The sequence below is a fragment of the Rattus rattus genome, chromosome 10 (genome assembly GCF_011064425.1).
Source record: "Rattus rattus isolate New Zealand chromosome 10, Rrattus_CSIRO_v1, whole genome shotgun sequence".
Lineage (NCBI taxonomy): Eukaryota > Metazoa > Chordata > Mammalia > Rodentia > Muridae > Rattus > Rattus rattus.
Window position 1 is genome coordinate 66,897,570 of NC_046163.1, and position 17,013 is coordinate 66,914,582.

General features: G+C 43.1%; 1 protein-coding gene across 1 annotated transcript in view; it reads left to right on the forward strand.

Moving 5' to 3' along the window:
- Positions 1–17,013, forward strand: part of Ush2a (usherin) — a 670,292-nt gene that overhangs the window by 508,561 nt on the left and 144,718 nt on the right. Inside the window, exons 50-51 of the mRNA XM_032915475.1 lie at positions 10,404–10,627; positions 15,510–15,714. Coding sequence (XP_032771366.1) covers positions 10,404–10,627; positions 15,510–15,714 — 429 coding nt within the window. The remainder of the gene's footprint in view (positions 1–10,403; positions 10,628–15,509; positions 15,715–17,013) is intronic.

The window sequence follows — 17,013 nt, forward strand, 5'->3', positions numbered from 1 at the left end:
GCATTAACACTGGATAAGACTTTATTACCAAGCGTAGGGTCGGTTCTCGTGTACAGTGCTGCCAAAGTTAACCTTTATAACCATTCCATAAGTAATAATATTTTTCTATTCATATTTTATAGCTTAGAAGAGGTGTGCAGGCCTATTATTCAGTGATAAATTACTTAGTAGTATATGTGAGGCCCTGAGTTTAATTCTTGGCACCACAAAATAATAACAATGTTAAAATTAATGTGGAAATTGAAATGAGAGCATGAGAGGCCTACCAGAAATCACACAGGTGATCGATCCAGTATAGAGTTTGGGTGGACTGAACTTGCAGTTTGAAGGGGTGGAGGAAAGGAATGCAATTCAAAACAAATAATTCATTCATAATAAGAAAATAAATTATAAATGTAAAAGAAGTCCAGGAAACCTCATTTATATTATCAAATGTTGTATGCATGTATGCATGCATGTGTATATGCGTGAACAAATATGTATCTGTGTATATGTGTATGTGCATATGTGCATGAATGTGTGCATGTGTGTGAGTGTGTGCATTTGTGTCTGTGTCTATGCGTTTGTATGCATGTATGTGAACATGTGTGTGTGTGTGTGTGTGTGTGTGTGTGTGTGTGTGTATTTCTATACACCCATGTGTACTCATGCAGAGATCTGATGAGGACATCTGTTGTCCTGCCCTGTTACCCTCTGCCATATGACCATGAGACTGGGTCTCTCACTTAACCTAGAACTACGCTGGCGGCCAGCCCCAGCCATCCTCCAGTCTTGACTCTCCATGGTGCTGGGGTTAGAGGTATGTGTTCAGCCATGCTAAACTTTTACCTGAGTTCCAGGGATCTGAACGCAGTTCCTCGTGCTTGTGCAGCAAGCAACACTTACCCACAGAGGCATCTCTCCAGTATCCAGCACAGTTTAAAATGTCTATATCCCATAATTCCTGGCATCCTTCACCATGATTTGCATGTGTCATTCCTTGCCTGTCCAGTCGACCCTGGCACTTTAGCAGATTTTTGTTGCAGTTCAGTTTTTTCCTCTCATGTGATTGATCACAATATTCCAATTTCCAATTGGATGAAGTTTCCAAATATGGTTTTCAGTAACCTCGGCTCATGGTTATGCTTCATAAACAGGTAGGATAAGTGTCAGATTGGGGGAGATCTCTACTGAGGATCTCCTCTGCATCAGAATATTTCAGATTTCCTTCTCTGGAAGGGCTCTGTGGTGACTCTTATCTGTGGAGCTAACTGAATTAACTGTATTCAGTGGATAGTGTCTGTCTAAAATAGCGGTTCTCAAGTTTGCAGGTCACAACCCCTTTGGGGGTCAAACACCTCTTTTACAGGGGTCACATATCAGATATTCTACATATCACATATTGATATTACAGTTCATAACAGCACCAAAATTACAGTTATGAAGTAGCAATAAAAATAATTTTATGATTGGTGGTCACCACAACATGAGGGACTGTATTAAAGGGTCATAGCATCAGGAAGGTTGAGAATCACTGGTCTAAACTATAATTCTCTCTACTTGACTCCTGTTATGGTCAATGTCACCACCTCATCTGTAAATCAGCAAGCTGATTTTGGATACATTGATTCAAGCCCTGATACAGTGTTTCATTTCAGTATTATTACTTTGGGAGTGGTCTGAAATTCATTTCAGTTCTCCACTTCATGTCAGAAATATTTTAATTAGATACCTATTTTCGTGTTTGGTATGTGTATGCATCTCCCCGTGTGTACGGGTAGATGTACACAAATACATACACACACACACACACACATGTATGTATGTATGTATGTATGTATGTATGTATGTATGTATGTATGTGTGTGTGTATATTGATTTCCATTGTGGAAATCATCCCTTAGATGCAATCCACCTTCTTTCCTGAAACAGGTCTCTTACTGCTAAGTTGACGGCTAGTGAGCCCTAGGGATCTGTCTGTCCTTATTCTTCAGTGCTGGGACTACTGTTAGACCTGGAGGTGGGGGGACCATTTCTACGACTGTCTGATTAGAACAAGCTGTGTTCATAAGTGTTCAGGGGACTGCCCATACAACTGCCTGCCTGCCCTAAGTTGGGGTGTCAGAAAGCAGTCCCTCATTGGCCTTGGCCTTGGTCCCTTTTATGGTGAAGGGTTAGAGCGGATAGAAAAGAGCTGTTGAAATGATCAGCTGTTAGCACCAGGACAGAAGAATGGGGAACTCGGGGCTCAAGGCTACCATGGGGTAGATATCAGCAAAAATCCATCATGTGGAAGGGAGGTCGTCACAGGTGTTCAGGAGTTTAGCAAGGCAAAGGAATGGGTATATATCAACAGGTTACACAGTCAACAGAGGTGGAAAGACATGGTTTGCAGGATAGGTTAGGCATAGGAAACAAACTTACTCTTGTAAGGTGTGGAAACTTAGTAACGATGTATAACAATGTATAACAATGTATGACAATGTATAAGCAATGTATGAGAGTGTATAAGAAATTGATGACAGTGTATAACAATGTATGACAATGTATGACAGTGTATGACAATGTATAATAATGTACAACAATGTATAACAATGTATACCAATGTAGCTCCAGTTTTGGTTGCTCATGTGCCACGGTGCCCAGCTTTTTGGCATGGCTTCTGCAGGTCAAACTGACCTGGCTTCTGTGGATCAAACTCTGGTCTCATATTTACAAAGCAAATACTTCACCTGTTAAGGCATCTCTCCTACCATTCTTTTTCATTTTCTCCACGTTTATCTAATGATTTTTCCTTTAAATCTTTCCTTCTTTGAACCCCATTTAGTAGTCTCTGAAGTTTCACATCCCATCTCTCCCAACTGCAGCACGTGTGCATATTCCGGTCTTTGCAGCTTTTTATGGGACTAACCAAAGCCCTGCAAGAGTGAAACTGTTTTCATATTAATACTAGCCAATGTATGCATTGAGGTTTTATTACGTGTGTTTGTTTACTTATCTGTGTGTGGAGGACCATGGGGATGTTTGCCATGGCTCAAGTGTGGAGATCAGAGCAGTCTGAGGGAGACAGTTCCCTCCTTACACCACGAACATCCCAGGCCACAAGGTCAGGTCATCAGGCTTGAACACAAGCACCTCTACCCACTGGGTCTTCTAAGCCACCCCACTCTCACCCTACCTTTGGCGTCTAGTGGCATTTTGCAGGTACTATGTGGCATGAGTTACTGCACAGGAGAAGCTGAGGGGAGAATTAATTCAGTTGCTGTCTGTGACACTAGACCTTAAATTGGCCTACAAATAAAGTGTAAGAGAATGTCATTCTTCTCTTGGTTTGGGGTCTTGGAAAATATATTTATGCCTCAGAAACATTTTTATATGAGTTTATTGTTATTTTTTATGGATTTGACTCTAGAATAGAATGTATCTACTGATTTAACCCACATAAGCAAAGGTCATTTTGCTTTGAGTTTTGTTTTGATTTGGTTTGTTTCACTCAAGATGGGATCTCATCTTGTAGCCCAGGATGACCTTGTATTTCTGATTCTCCTGCATCAGCCTTCTAAGTGCCGGGTTTGCAAGTCTATGCCATTAATCAGGCAGGTATGGTTTTTTTCTTTTCTTCTTAGTCAACTACCATATCCTTTCATTCAACAAACAAAAATGTATTGAGTCTATATTCAAAAAATCACTCTTTTGGGTATAAAATTATTAAAATTTCACACACACACACACCCATCTCTAGATCATCCAGGAGCATCATCATCTGTGAGGTTGTGAAATGCTTTCCTTCTTGCTCTTCCTCTTTTCAATTTTTGCCAGTGTGTCTTAATTATGAAAGCTAATGAGTTTCATTATGACTTTCTCATCCATGCATGCAATGGGCTTTGGCCGGTCTCCTTGTCAGGCCCTGCCCCCATCCCCCATCTCCAACAGTATGATGCACACAACAGTTTTTAAACTGAGCAATCATTGCATTAAGCAGATGAAGAAAGCTAAGTCCGGGTTGCACCATTGTGTCAGAATCCGGAACGCTGTGTCAGGTCTCTAGGGAGACAGCTTGACCCGGTGAGGAATTGACACCCACATAGAAGCTCCCACTTTGTCTTCCAGATGCTGCATCATCTACACAAGAAATAGAGGTAGACAGGCTTGAGCCAGCCCAGGATTTAGTGAGTGTTCCCGGAAGAGTGAACATGATTGTCTTAACTCTGGTTTTAAAAGACTAGTTGAACTTGGGTGGCAAAAATATTCAGAGACAGAGATAACAGGACCAAAATGATAGAAAGGAAAACAGAGTAAAGATCACTGCCCTCAAGGACAGATTTTTAGCCTCCTAGAGAATTCTTTCCAAGTTATGAACTCTCATCTTCAATTAAAGTGCATCAAAACACACTCACGCATACCTGTGCATGCACAAGTGCACACCCACACAAGCACGAATGCAATTGCCTGAGGTCTTTACACCGTTGAAGTCTACCCATAGGCCAATCTTCAGAATCACCCTCTTCTCCTTCAGTATGATGGTGACAGATAACCAGTCACATGTTTCCTTTCAAAAGGAATAATTTTATTAATTTTAACTATATGCTTGTGTGTGAGGGGTGTGTGCACATGCCTGCAGCTTCCCCTGGAGACCACAGAGGGCATCAGATCCCATAGCGCTGGAGTCACAGGTAATTTGCAACCACCTGGCAAACGTGCTAAGAACTGAACCTGAATCCTCTGCAAAAGCAGCACCTTAGTCGCCAAGTCCTCTCTTGACCACTGATTCCTCTCACTGGCAACCAGTGAAGCGTTTCTCAAATTGTGATGTTCCTCAACTCCTACGAAGTGAGACTGGCGTGGTTCTGGAGTGCTGCCTGGACACCTAGCCCTGGTAGCCATGGTGGAAAAGGCAGAGGCCCAGTGCTTGTAAAACAGAGAGGGTGGGGGATTCTCTTTACTACTTTGACCTTCGGACACAGTGAAAACAGACAGGTTCTCAGTCCTCTGCTCTCTCTCCTCCTGCTCCTGCCCCATGGTTACAGCTGCTCATGGATTTCTGTCCACCCAGCCATTCTCCATATCCGCCAGACAAGGCTTGGACCCTATAACACAGTTCCAAAACCTGGCCTCTCTCACCGCCTGGCATTGTGAGCCTTCCACGACACCGGCCTGGCTCGTAAAACAGCCCTTTATGTACTTTATGACTTAAACTCTTTTATTTGCCTGCAGGAGCCCTTTAACAAAATCACATTGAATTGACTTTCTCACACCAAATCAAATCTCCCTGGTCCCAGTTCAGTTGTCTTTGTCAATATGTATTTTATAAATGGAGTGAATTAACAGATGCTGTAGGAACAGAAGTGCTGGGGTAGCGTTTATGGTTTTTAGTGCTCTCTCTGGGCGGATGAGTTGTGTGGAAGTAGTATACAGGTATCTTGGGATGAAAGTCATTCCCTCGGATATGTATTCTTAACCATTTTCCCTGAATATATTTTAAATCTCTTTATTACACATTTTCCCTTAGTGTTTTGCGTATATGGTTTTATCGTGTATGCTGTTAATCTTGGCTTGGACTTGATGTATCCCTTAGCATTAAAAGACAAAATTAAAACCTTCTCCATCACTCAGAGAGAACAGAAATTTTCTGTTAGCCATGAACAAGATTGTTCCCTGACTTAAGATTACGTTTCCTTATATACATTATAAATTAGGTCCATGCGGTCTTTGATAGCAAATGCTTCTGAAATTATTTCATAGCAGAATTCTGGGTTTACATGCCCTAGACTCTGCATTGAGAAAAATTAATGAGGGGCCACCAGAAAAATAAATATTTTCTTTTAAGTTTTGCATAGAAGAAGGGGGTTAGTGCGGAAGTCCAGGGTAGAAGAGCTCTCTGGAGGAGATTGTTCCCAAAATGTCTCCATAGGACCATGAGAGTCCTGAAATATAATCTAATATAATACATGTATGTATATATACATATATTCTAAAATGTATGGCAGTGGTTTGGGGAGCAGGTGGAACTGTTAACTCAGTTTTGTGGTGGTGACCACAGCTCCATCTACTGGTTAACACAAGCAAGAGTGCCCTTTTTTAATTTTTTTTAATCTTTTTTATTTTTTCAGTACTGTCCCCTAATTTTCTAAGTGTTTTCTGAAGACACTAATTGTAATCTGTTTCTTCTCTCTTATATGCCCGAAATGCAGAACCCTTGTCCTAAAACATGACACATGTAAACTAAAGACCAGAGCTTACCATGAGTTTTCCTACCCAGGGCTGGTTTACTCTCTACCGTATTTTTCTTGGAAGGATAGTGTTTATTTCTTAGTTGTCTTTGGTGAAGGCATAGCACAATTTATAGACTTAAACTATTTACAAATCACCAGATGTGTTGATAAATATTTCTTCATTAGTCCTAGACATTAAACAAATGCTCGTGCCACACTTGGGTAACGTGAACTTCCTTCTAGTTCTTTCTCCATCGTCTACAGTAGAGGAGAAGGCATCCACCCACTGTCCACATGTAGTGAAAGACCATGTGGACCTGAAACATAAACACCTACTCTTGTACATATTGATAATTCCTATGTCTTGTTCAGAGACGCTCTCCACGTTCATATACATGTGTTGGGGAGCCCTTGGAAGAACAGACCACGCCATCAATAATGCATGGTCTACCTTGTTTTTCTTTGGGCATATTTAAAATTGTGACTTCTGTGTGTCAGAGTTCAAAAGTCAAGTGCTATGCGTGATAAATTAGGCAAGGGTCAAAGGTTGTTGCCATGCCTTTCAGAAGCTGGCCCGTCTCTGGATTTGCAGCTCATTCATGCTGAAGTGATGCACCATGGGTATTACTACCGGGCCCCGCTCTGCAACATCTGCTCTCCCTAAGTGAGTTAGTGCACGTCAGACATCTTTATGTCAGAATATCACGGTGATGGATGCAGTCTTCAGAAAATGCTGCATAAAAATCTGGTGTGCCGCTCTGGCCATTAAGTGAAATTACTATTTAAATTAATGGCACTGTCGTGGTTTATCTGTGCAAAGAATGAACGCTGATTAGAGTATTAAGTAATTAGCAATTTATCACACTGGAACAAGGTTGATAATAATTAAAGAAGTAATGGTTTACCAAGGAAACTAGAAAGGGAGTCACTTCTTGTTATGTGAGTGAAATCTTGCCTGAAAATTCAGAAAAGCCAGGATGAACCCCTTTGACAAAGAAAGCATCCTTTTTTTTTCTTTCTTCTTCCCTCCGTATAAAAACAGTTCATTATCAAAATTTTAGTTGACCTGTCAAAAGTCCCTCAGAGCGATCAGATGACTGATTAGGAGTTTCGAATTAGGTCAATGTCTGCATTTTGATTTCATACTTAAAGCATGGTGAAGCCATGCAGTAATTTGAAAGTAGAGGGGGGAGAATTGCTCTCCTCCCTAAAAGGCCGGTTTTCAGACTTTGATTGCTCCTTAAAATGGAAACACGAATAGTTTTAAGAAAATTACTAGAGAAAAAGATGACAGTCAAGGATCCAAGGTTGTATTTTAATGTCTGATCCAAAAGCAGCAGAAAGGTAATGGCCACACAATACCAAACCCAGCCTGGGGAGCCCGGTTTCATTTCTGTGTGTCAAGAACACACATGTATAAGTAGGCATTTTGCATGAATAAACCTGTCTTTACCCACATAATTAAGACTCAGTCTACAATGAGAACCCTGCCGTGCATATTTTATTATCGAGAACATGACCCAGGAAGGTTAATAAAAATTATTAATATCATAGTTTACTTTCAATTACTTTGAAGAGTTGTCATGTCACATTTAGGTCAGCATGCTACATCAAAACTCTATAATGACCAGTATCTATTATTAGTCACATATGCAATTTTTAAATATTTAAATTTTTTGAAGTATAAACAGCAGTGTGATTGATGGTTCTCCAGAGCCCTGACTGAACAGCATCTTCCTTTAAGGGACCCACCGCGCTGAGGTCTACCAGATGACTTAAAAAAAAAAAAAAAAAAAAAAAAAAAAAAAAGCTTCAAAAAGTCTTTGGTCTATTATTAAGACTGCTGTTCCTAATATGGGTGTTTGTACAGGACCAGATTAAACAATTCAGGACGCAGAACACTTGGAATTCGAGGTTCTTTGTGATATCAGTCGGGACTAATAATAAACAAACAGAACTCTAATTAAAATGAATGATTCATCAGGTTGCAGCACGGCCAGATGCAGATTCTAATAAGACAGCGTGGTGACATGCCATCTAGGCACCAGCGTTTCCTGCATAATCCAACCCCGGAGTACTGTTTATTTAACCGGTGCCTTTATGTCTAAATGTATGCCAGGTTTCTTCCTCGGCAATAAATGACAGGCGTTTGGTCAGCAGGAGAAAAGTCTGTTGGTTCTTTGGGTAAGAGAGTGAGTGATTCTCACTGTAAGGCCACTTTCCCGAGCCTGATGACCACATCATCTGACAGATCTGAGAGATTCAGAAAATAGTGGCTGGCTACCATGTTGTTTTTCTGTGACCATGAACATGTTCTACTAGTTTGAGGTATATATTTATATGTGTGTGTGCACACATGCATGGCTGCATGTGTGTGTGTGTGTGTGTGTGTGTGTGTGTGTTTTGTGTGTATGGGGTGTTTGTGCATGTGTGTATCTCTGTATGATGTGTGTGTGTGGTGGCTGTGTTGTATATGGTATGTGGGGTGTGTATGTGTGTGTATGGTATATGTGATATGTGTGTATTTCTGAGTGTGTGCATCTCTGTGTAATGTGTGGGTGAAGTATGTGTGGGTGTATGGTCTGTGTGGTGGGTGTTGGTATGTGGTGGATGTGTGTATGCTGTGGTGTGTGTGGTGGGGATATGTGTCTGTGTGTTGTGTGTGAGAGGAGGATATGGGGGTATGATGGTATGTGTGGTGTGTGTATATGTGATGTGTATGTGTGCATGTTCTGATATGTGTGATGTATGTAGTGTATGTGTGCTATGGTGTGGTATGTGTAATGTAGGGAGATGGTATGTGTGGTGATGTGATGTGTGTATGATGTATGTTTTATGTATGTGTATGGTGTGTGGTGAGTATAGTATGGGGGTGAGGGTGTGGTGTGTGTAGGGTGTAGGGGGGTCAAAGCCCTCCCCCAAATTCTTCCAGCTCTCCCTACCCACCCAATTTTGTGTTCTTTTTTATCTTCTTAAATCCATCAAGACCAATTAGTTCCCCCTAAATGTATTCTTAGATGCCTGGCCTCCCACTGGAGAAGGATCATCTCACCAGGGCTCACGCTCTTAGAACAGAGCAGAGCTCTGCAGCCCCCAGCACTAGCAAACTCTGTTATATCCTCAGCAATGGAGAGACTTCCTGTCAACTCCTCACTCCATCCTGGGATTTGGGATGACTTGGGCTTGCACAGACATCAGAAGCAGTAACCACCATGGCTCACTGTCCTGGTGTTCCCTTATAGGCATCCACAGCCCCTTACAATCCTTCTAACCTTCACTCCACAGAGGTCCCTGAGCACTAGAAGAAGAACATGGGGTACACATTCTATTTAGGGCTGAATATTCTATGGCCTCTTCACCTTCACATCTTGGCCAGCATGGCTACTCACCATCTTTTTTGTGACATGCACTATTAGAGGTACAGCTGTTTGAATAGTTGCTGTATCTTGGTAGGCATGGCCTCACGTACCACAGGACCCCAAGGTGGCCTTACACTTACTGTGTCACTGAAAATAACTTCACACTTCCGATCCTCCTACCTCCACCTCCCTAATGTTGGCATCACGGGAGTGTACCGCCTTCTTGGTTTCCATGGTGCAGAGTGGAGAGCAAATATAAGCAAGCACTCTGCCCACTGAGCCACATCCTTGACCCAGTTGTGCAAACCCAGTGTAATTCTGGGAGAAAGAAAGGGAGATAGGGCGGTTTCAGACTTCACAAGAGCCCAAGAGCCAAATGCTACACCACAAAGACAGGCAGGGGCTCACACAGCCCTTACCAAGGACTGCTCACCTGAGATGTCACTACCTTTCCATCTCCCTTGTGAATTTCTGGAGCTTTCTCTCTAGGCCCCTTTAGTCAACCTACTTGTGCAACATGATGTTATCATCGCAAAGGGGACAGGCAGTTTTGACAGAAACCCGATCGTTTATTTTTTTTTTAATGGAGTGCGTGCAGGCAGAGTCTGGCCCAGCCAAATGATTTCCGAACAGTTCCTCCAGTGTGTTCATTTCCTAATGAGTGCCTGGTGCTCCTGGTAAGAAGGACCCTCATCGCACATCTAAATCACCTTGGTGGGGGGAATGTTACCTTTACGGTGGCTCCTCCACTGAAACAGCCCGAGTCTGACGTTTTTACACCAAGCTTTACGGCTGCCTCAGTTTTCTTCCCCTTTTTTATTCGATATTCATATATAACACTTTACTGCTGCAGGAATGCTGTGTTGCGGGCAGGATTATGTGAATATGTCGGATACCATATGCTGTTCAGCTTCCAGTGGAGACTCTAAAGCACACGTTAGAGGGAGTGACCCCGTGCCAGTGAGATGCTGCCACACTGAACTTATTCCAGAGAGCCAGCGATGCTGTGATGGAGTTGGATATAATCCCGTGAAATACGTTTGCTCTGATGAGATTTCAGCGGGAATGGCGACGGAGGTAATTGACACGGAGCCTCTCCGGAGGTGCCGCTTTGGCGACGGAAAGAGAAACACGTTGTTCATAACTATTTTTCTAAAATAGGAATATAAAAACCCACGGGTGCATTATTCATTTTTGCATTCTATCCATATTAATACGGAATGAGTTTGTCATGATTGATGCTAGTGCAGTGAATTCTAAAGGAATTCCTAATGATTAGCTGTTCTCCGGGAAGCTTTACCCGGCACTTCGAATGAGTGGGGGGCTGGAGGTGTGTGCCCCTGTCCTCCCTGGCCCCGACACAGCACCATTTACAGCCCTGGGTGAGGTGGCTGCCAACGGTGACGCTTCATCTCAGCTGTCAACGTCCTATGATGTAGAATTACTGAGAACTACACCTCTGAGTGCGTCTATGGGTGTGCTTTCTAGAGAAAATGGCTGAAGATGTAACACTCACTCCAGGGTGTGTGTAGAGGCATGGGCAGCACCATTCTGTGGGATGGGCAGAGAGAGTGAGCTGAGAAGCAGCACTCACCTGTTTCCTCACCTAAGACCTGTGGTCACTGTCTAATTCATGAAAATGGGCCTCTCTGTGGACTTACTCTGATTCACCCTAAGCCTGGGAGACGGAGCTCACGGCCTTGCACGTGCCAGACGAGCATTGACTGTATCATTGAGCTGTGTCCCAGCTTTTAAACGGTGTAGAAGAGGTATCATTTTATCCTGGAGTCCACCACCTTCACTTCTGGGGAGTCTAATTTCACAATTGGTTTGACAATTTACAGTTACTTTTGTCTCAGTCTCCACATCTCCATTGCTCTCAATCTCCTTTAATCTGTTAGCATTTTCTTCTAGCCCTTCCCATCCACTGATAAATTCTTATTTTTAACCTCAATGAGGTGTTGCTTTGAATTTATGTTTTGACTTTTCTATTTTTTTAAAATGGAACCATCTTGTCTTAAGGGCTTCTGGGTTGGGGAGACTATGTTTATGATCTTGATGGTATTGATAAGGTTGCTTTTTGCTGTTTTATTTTTTGGATAGTATCACTTGTTTACTCAGCAGGGCTTTGACCCTTCTTATCTTTGGTCCACTCTTGCTTGCCCGAAGCCCATTCATCTTTGACGTTGTGCGATCTCTTCTTTCATCAGAGGCTGTCTGGGGGCTGTGCACCGTCATGGTCTGTCTATCAGTGGGATGCATGGCAGGGTCGTCATGCGACAGGGAGCTTGTTTGCCAGGGAGTCAGGTGACTGAGAATGGTAGCAAGTATCCTAGGACTCTAGGCCAGCTTGGGAATGGGTTTGCCTGCTATACAGAGACTAGGAAGCCACCGGGAAGCTCCTGCCCTGCACTCAGTAGGTTTACCTTCCCTTCTGCTGTTTTAAATCTGGGTCCTGACCCTGCCCTGCTAGTGTCCCTCTCTGCTCCTCTCAGACTCATTGGCTCTTCTTCAGGTTATCTCAATCTGGCATGCACTGCCAGCTGCAGACAGTCACAGTACACACACATACACAAACACACACACACATATATATACACACACACACACACATATATACACACACACACAAACACACACACACACACACACACACACACATACACATACACACACATACGCACACTCACATACACATATACACACATACACACAAACATATACACACATACACACAAACATATACACACATACACACAAACATATACACACATACATGCACACACACACATACACTATACACATACACATATATACACATACACACACACGCACACTCACACATATACACACACACACATATGCACACTCACATACACATATACACACATACACACAAACATATACACACATACACACAAACATATACATACATACATGCACATACACACACATACACATACACACACACATACACACACATACACACACATACACACACACACACACACATACACACACATACACACACACACACACACACACACACACACACACACATCCACACACACACACACACACACAAACACACACACACCTACACACACACACACACACAACACACACACACACACGTACACAGTGTGGATGCCCTATCTTAGAACCCACCCCTGGAGCCATCCACCCCCGGAGCCATCCACCCCCGGAGCCATCCACCCCCGGAGCCATCCACCCCCGGAGCCATCCACCCCCGGAGCCATCCCACCCTGGAGCCATCCAGGACAAGTTTTCTAATTTTTCATGCCATACCAGAGACCTCTACCAGACAAACACACCCCTGTTATCAATCAATCCTGCCTAACTACTAAGCCAACCACACAGTTTAGAGTTTTGTTGCTTAAACAGGCGATGCTGGAATAGAAAAGTTCACATAAGTGATGACTCCAAAGAATATGATTTTCAGCTTTAATTAGATATAATTGTGTGTGTGTGTGTCTGTGTCTGTATGTGTGTCTGTGTCTGTGTCTCTGTGTGTGTGTGCATGTGTCTGTGTGTGTGCATGTGTCTGTGTGTGTGTGTGTCTGTGTGTGCATGTGTCTGTATGTGTGTCTGTGTGTGTCTGTGTGTGTGTGTCTGTGTGCATGTGTCTGTGTGCATGTGTCTGTGTGTGTGCATGTTTCTGTGTGTGTCTGTGTGTGCATGTGTCTGTGTGTGTGTCTGTGTGTGTGCATGTGTCTGTGTGTGTCTGTGTGGTGTGTCATGTGTCTGTGTGTGTGTGTCTGTGTGTGTGCATGTGTCTGTGTGCATGTGTCTGTGTGTGTGTGCATGTGTGTGTGTGTGTGTCTGTGTGTCTGTGTGTGCATGTGTGTCTGTGTGTGTGTCTGTGTGTGTCTGTGTTTCTGTGTGTCTGTGTGTGCATGTGTGTGTCTGTGTGTGCTGTGTGTGTGTCTGTGTATGCATGTGTGTGCATGAGATGTGTGTGTGTGTACATGTGTCTGTGTATGTGTGTCTGTGTGTGTGTGTCTGTGTGTATGTTCATGTGTCTGCGTGTGTGTGTCTGTGTGTCTGTGTGTGTCTGTGTCTGTATGTGTGTCTGTGTGTGTCTGTGTCTGTATGTGTGTCTGTGTGTGTCTGTGTCTATGTGTGTGTGTCTGTGTCTGTTTCTGTGTGTAGTATGTAGCATGACTTATATGTATACATTAGAAAGTGATCATTAAGTGATTTAGTATATGTGTTACTTCACAAAAATGCCAGTTTCAGGAGAGGGATGGAGGAGACACAAACACCAGTTTCTTTCTGTTTTTAAGTTTCTGTGAGTAGGGTGTGGTGGAAATGCTTCAGATCTGTCTTTTTGGTGGCTATATTTGGTTTGGATTGGTTGGTTGGTTGAATAGAAATATCCATATCACATCAAATATTAGCCAGGCAGCAGAAAGCAGTGTCATTTCCTGGCACCTCACAGGCAAACAGCCTAGGGATCACAGTGAGAAGGGAAATCAAAGACTGTTGTCTGGGTTGTCCTTGGATACTGTTCTCATTGCCATGAATATATATACACATATATATACATACACATACGCACATATGTGTGGTATGTGTGGTGTGTGTGTGTGTGTGTGTGCATGTGTGTGTATACCTATACCTATACATATACACATATATATATATATAATCAAACTAGAGGGCCTCTGCTAATACACATGGGCTTGGAAGTTGGTATCTTCACTGATAACGGAAGAAGTAGCTGGTCTGAGGAAAGGAAGCCATGCCTCTGACCAGCACTGCTCCTGCCTCTCCGAACAGCTGCTTTCCAACTTTGACAAATAGTTGGAATGGCCTGTGTGTTATGTCCCTGCCTCTTTCCTTAGACATCCTCTCTTTATTTCCTATATGTAATCTGTTCTTTGCTGTCCCTTGGATAGGCTTTGAACAGAGAGGACGATAAACACGTACTTACTTCCTCCTCTTAATGGAATCACTGCCATGTTTTTCTGAAGAAATGTTATTTTGATGAACTCAGAGAGAATAATTTAACCTCTCGTGAAAGAGAGAAGAGAAATCAAATTTTAATATGGAAACTGTTTAAAACCCATTTATTACTTATATACAGGAATGCAATGTGGATCTGTGCCTCGTGACTATTGCCTTCCCTATGGCTCCTATAATTTAAAATGATTAAGCACTTAATTTCCCCAGATTAGAACATTCACTGGTGAATATAAAGAACCTTTTCCTCAGAGAAAAGATTAACAAGTGTAAATAATTATAATGACAATATGTAATACTTAGCTGTTCTAAAACTATGTATTGGGGGTCTAACCTGTCTTTTTAAACTTTTGCTACATTAATTTATTTGTGTCTTGGAGTCAGGGACACCTTTGTGCCACGGAGAAGTCAGAGGACAGCTTTGTGGAGCTGGTCCTCTCCTTCTGCTATCCAGGACCCGGGGATTGAACTCAGACCTCCGGCTTAGCCTCAGGAGTATTATGCACTGAATGGTCTTGCTGGGCCCAGTGTCAACTTTTCTTATGGCACAGAAGTGCAGATTCTCTGAAATCCCATCCTATATTTTTTTTTCCAAAGTACCACACGGAAATATCAAAGTTTACATCGAAACCCGCAGTTCCTGTTGGTCATGTATGCTCTGAGCTCAGGGCCATTTCAAGTGTCAGGTCGTTTGATTCACAGACCAAGACTTCCTGGTGAATTTATTTCCAATTTATGCACTCATACAGAAGACACTTCGATAGTATATGACGCCCACGTTCCCAGTAGAAAGGCACAAACCCGAAACTGTTATCCAAACTATTGCCTTCCATAGTCTCTGCCCCTTTTGGTACACAGCGCTTCTCCATTCCGTGTTTTAAAGTGTTCATTCATCACAAGGGTAAAACGTTTCATTTAAGTGATACAAAGATGCACTCTACAAGGCTAAAGACAGTTGTCCCTTTCCCAACAGGAAACCAGAGTATGTGCCACTGTCTGCCCAGCAAGCATGAGAGCCACAGCACACTGTGGCCAGTGCGACTTCAACGCCACCACCCATATCTGCATGGTGTCGAGAGGGCCTCTCAATCCCATAGGGAAGGAAGCAGCAGAAGGACTGTGTTCTGCAGCAGAGGAAATAGTTCATTCTGGAGATGAAAATACACGCTCTTTCATAGGTAAGGGATGCCACCTGCTCCCCGTGCCGTGAGAGGTCACTGCCGGTGCAGATTCTGTTCCTCTCTGACAACCCCCTACATGTCAATCAATCAGTTCTATCATGCTTTTAGGCCAACTTGTTGCACAGTAATCCACGACACAATCTGGATGTGCTCACAGTCAGTTATTTAGAATTTTAAGTCTGTCCTTCAGCAAGGATAAATGCTATTTTAAATTAAATTAAAAAAAAAGAGAATTAAGAATAAGAAATAAATAAGCTATTTGTGCCTTTCTGGAATATTGGATTGATTGACAAATTAATTTCCATTCTCAAAGTTACGAAGTGACTTTTACTGAGAGCAGAGAATGGATTGTGCTGTGCTTGGAGGCAGGAAGAAGGGAGAAGCCTGTCAGCCTACTTGGGAGACCTGAGAGCATTGCTCTAAGGAAGGAGATCACTCCAGAACAGGGCTGTCCCCCAAATGGTGAATCATTCTCAGACCAATAACCACAGCCATTGAGATATTAACTCCTAGCTACCATTTTTTGCACTTCTGGACTAGTCTAAGTAGAAGTACTTAGCACTCAGCACTGGCTGAGCTGGGTGAGACGCTCTGAAGAGTTGAAGATTATCTCTAAATTAGCTCTGCTATTTATTACGGTTTTATTATTCGAATGTTTACCAAAGTGTCCTTACAGAATAACCTTGCTTTGAGCAAAAAGGTGTGTGTGTGTGTGTGTGTGTGTGTGTGATATACATTGAGCCAGAGAGCGTCGTTTTAAGTTACATAATTCATACACGGTCCAGTTAAATAGACAAAGCAATGTTGTATTCAACATGAACCACAATGACCTTACTTAAGCACAGGCGGTGAGCACATCAAATTTCAGGAATGGAAAGTTCCAGATGCCAGACTAGACAAGAAAGCTTACATAGGGAAGGAGGAGCCGGGCATTTACCCCAGCGCCGTGCGAGGTAGTCAGCACACCCTGCGTACTCCCAAGGCAACTATCTAGTGTGATCCTAGGAGGCGAGGGAACAGAGGGTCAGACCTAGAAAAGGAGCTTGCTGTGGGAAGCTGACAGCCCACATGCAATGCGTTTTGAAGCATGAGGTCTGGAAGCTTCGTGTGGGCAAGCAGCTTCCTTCAGAACGCTTGGCACCTCTCTCGAGGGTTGCTTCCCTCCCGCAGCCCTTCCCACAGCCCCTCATCGTCCTGCTCAGGTCCAAGATGACAATCCTTGGTCCAGGCTTTCTGGGTCAGCCACGAACACTTTTGTCCCTGCAGCACCTGGCTTACAAAGGCCACCCACTTCAC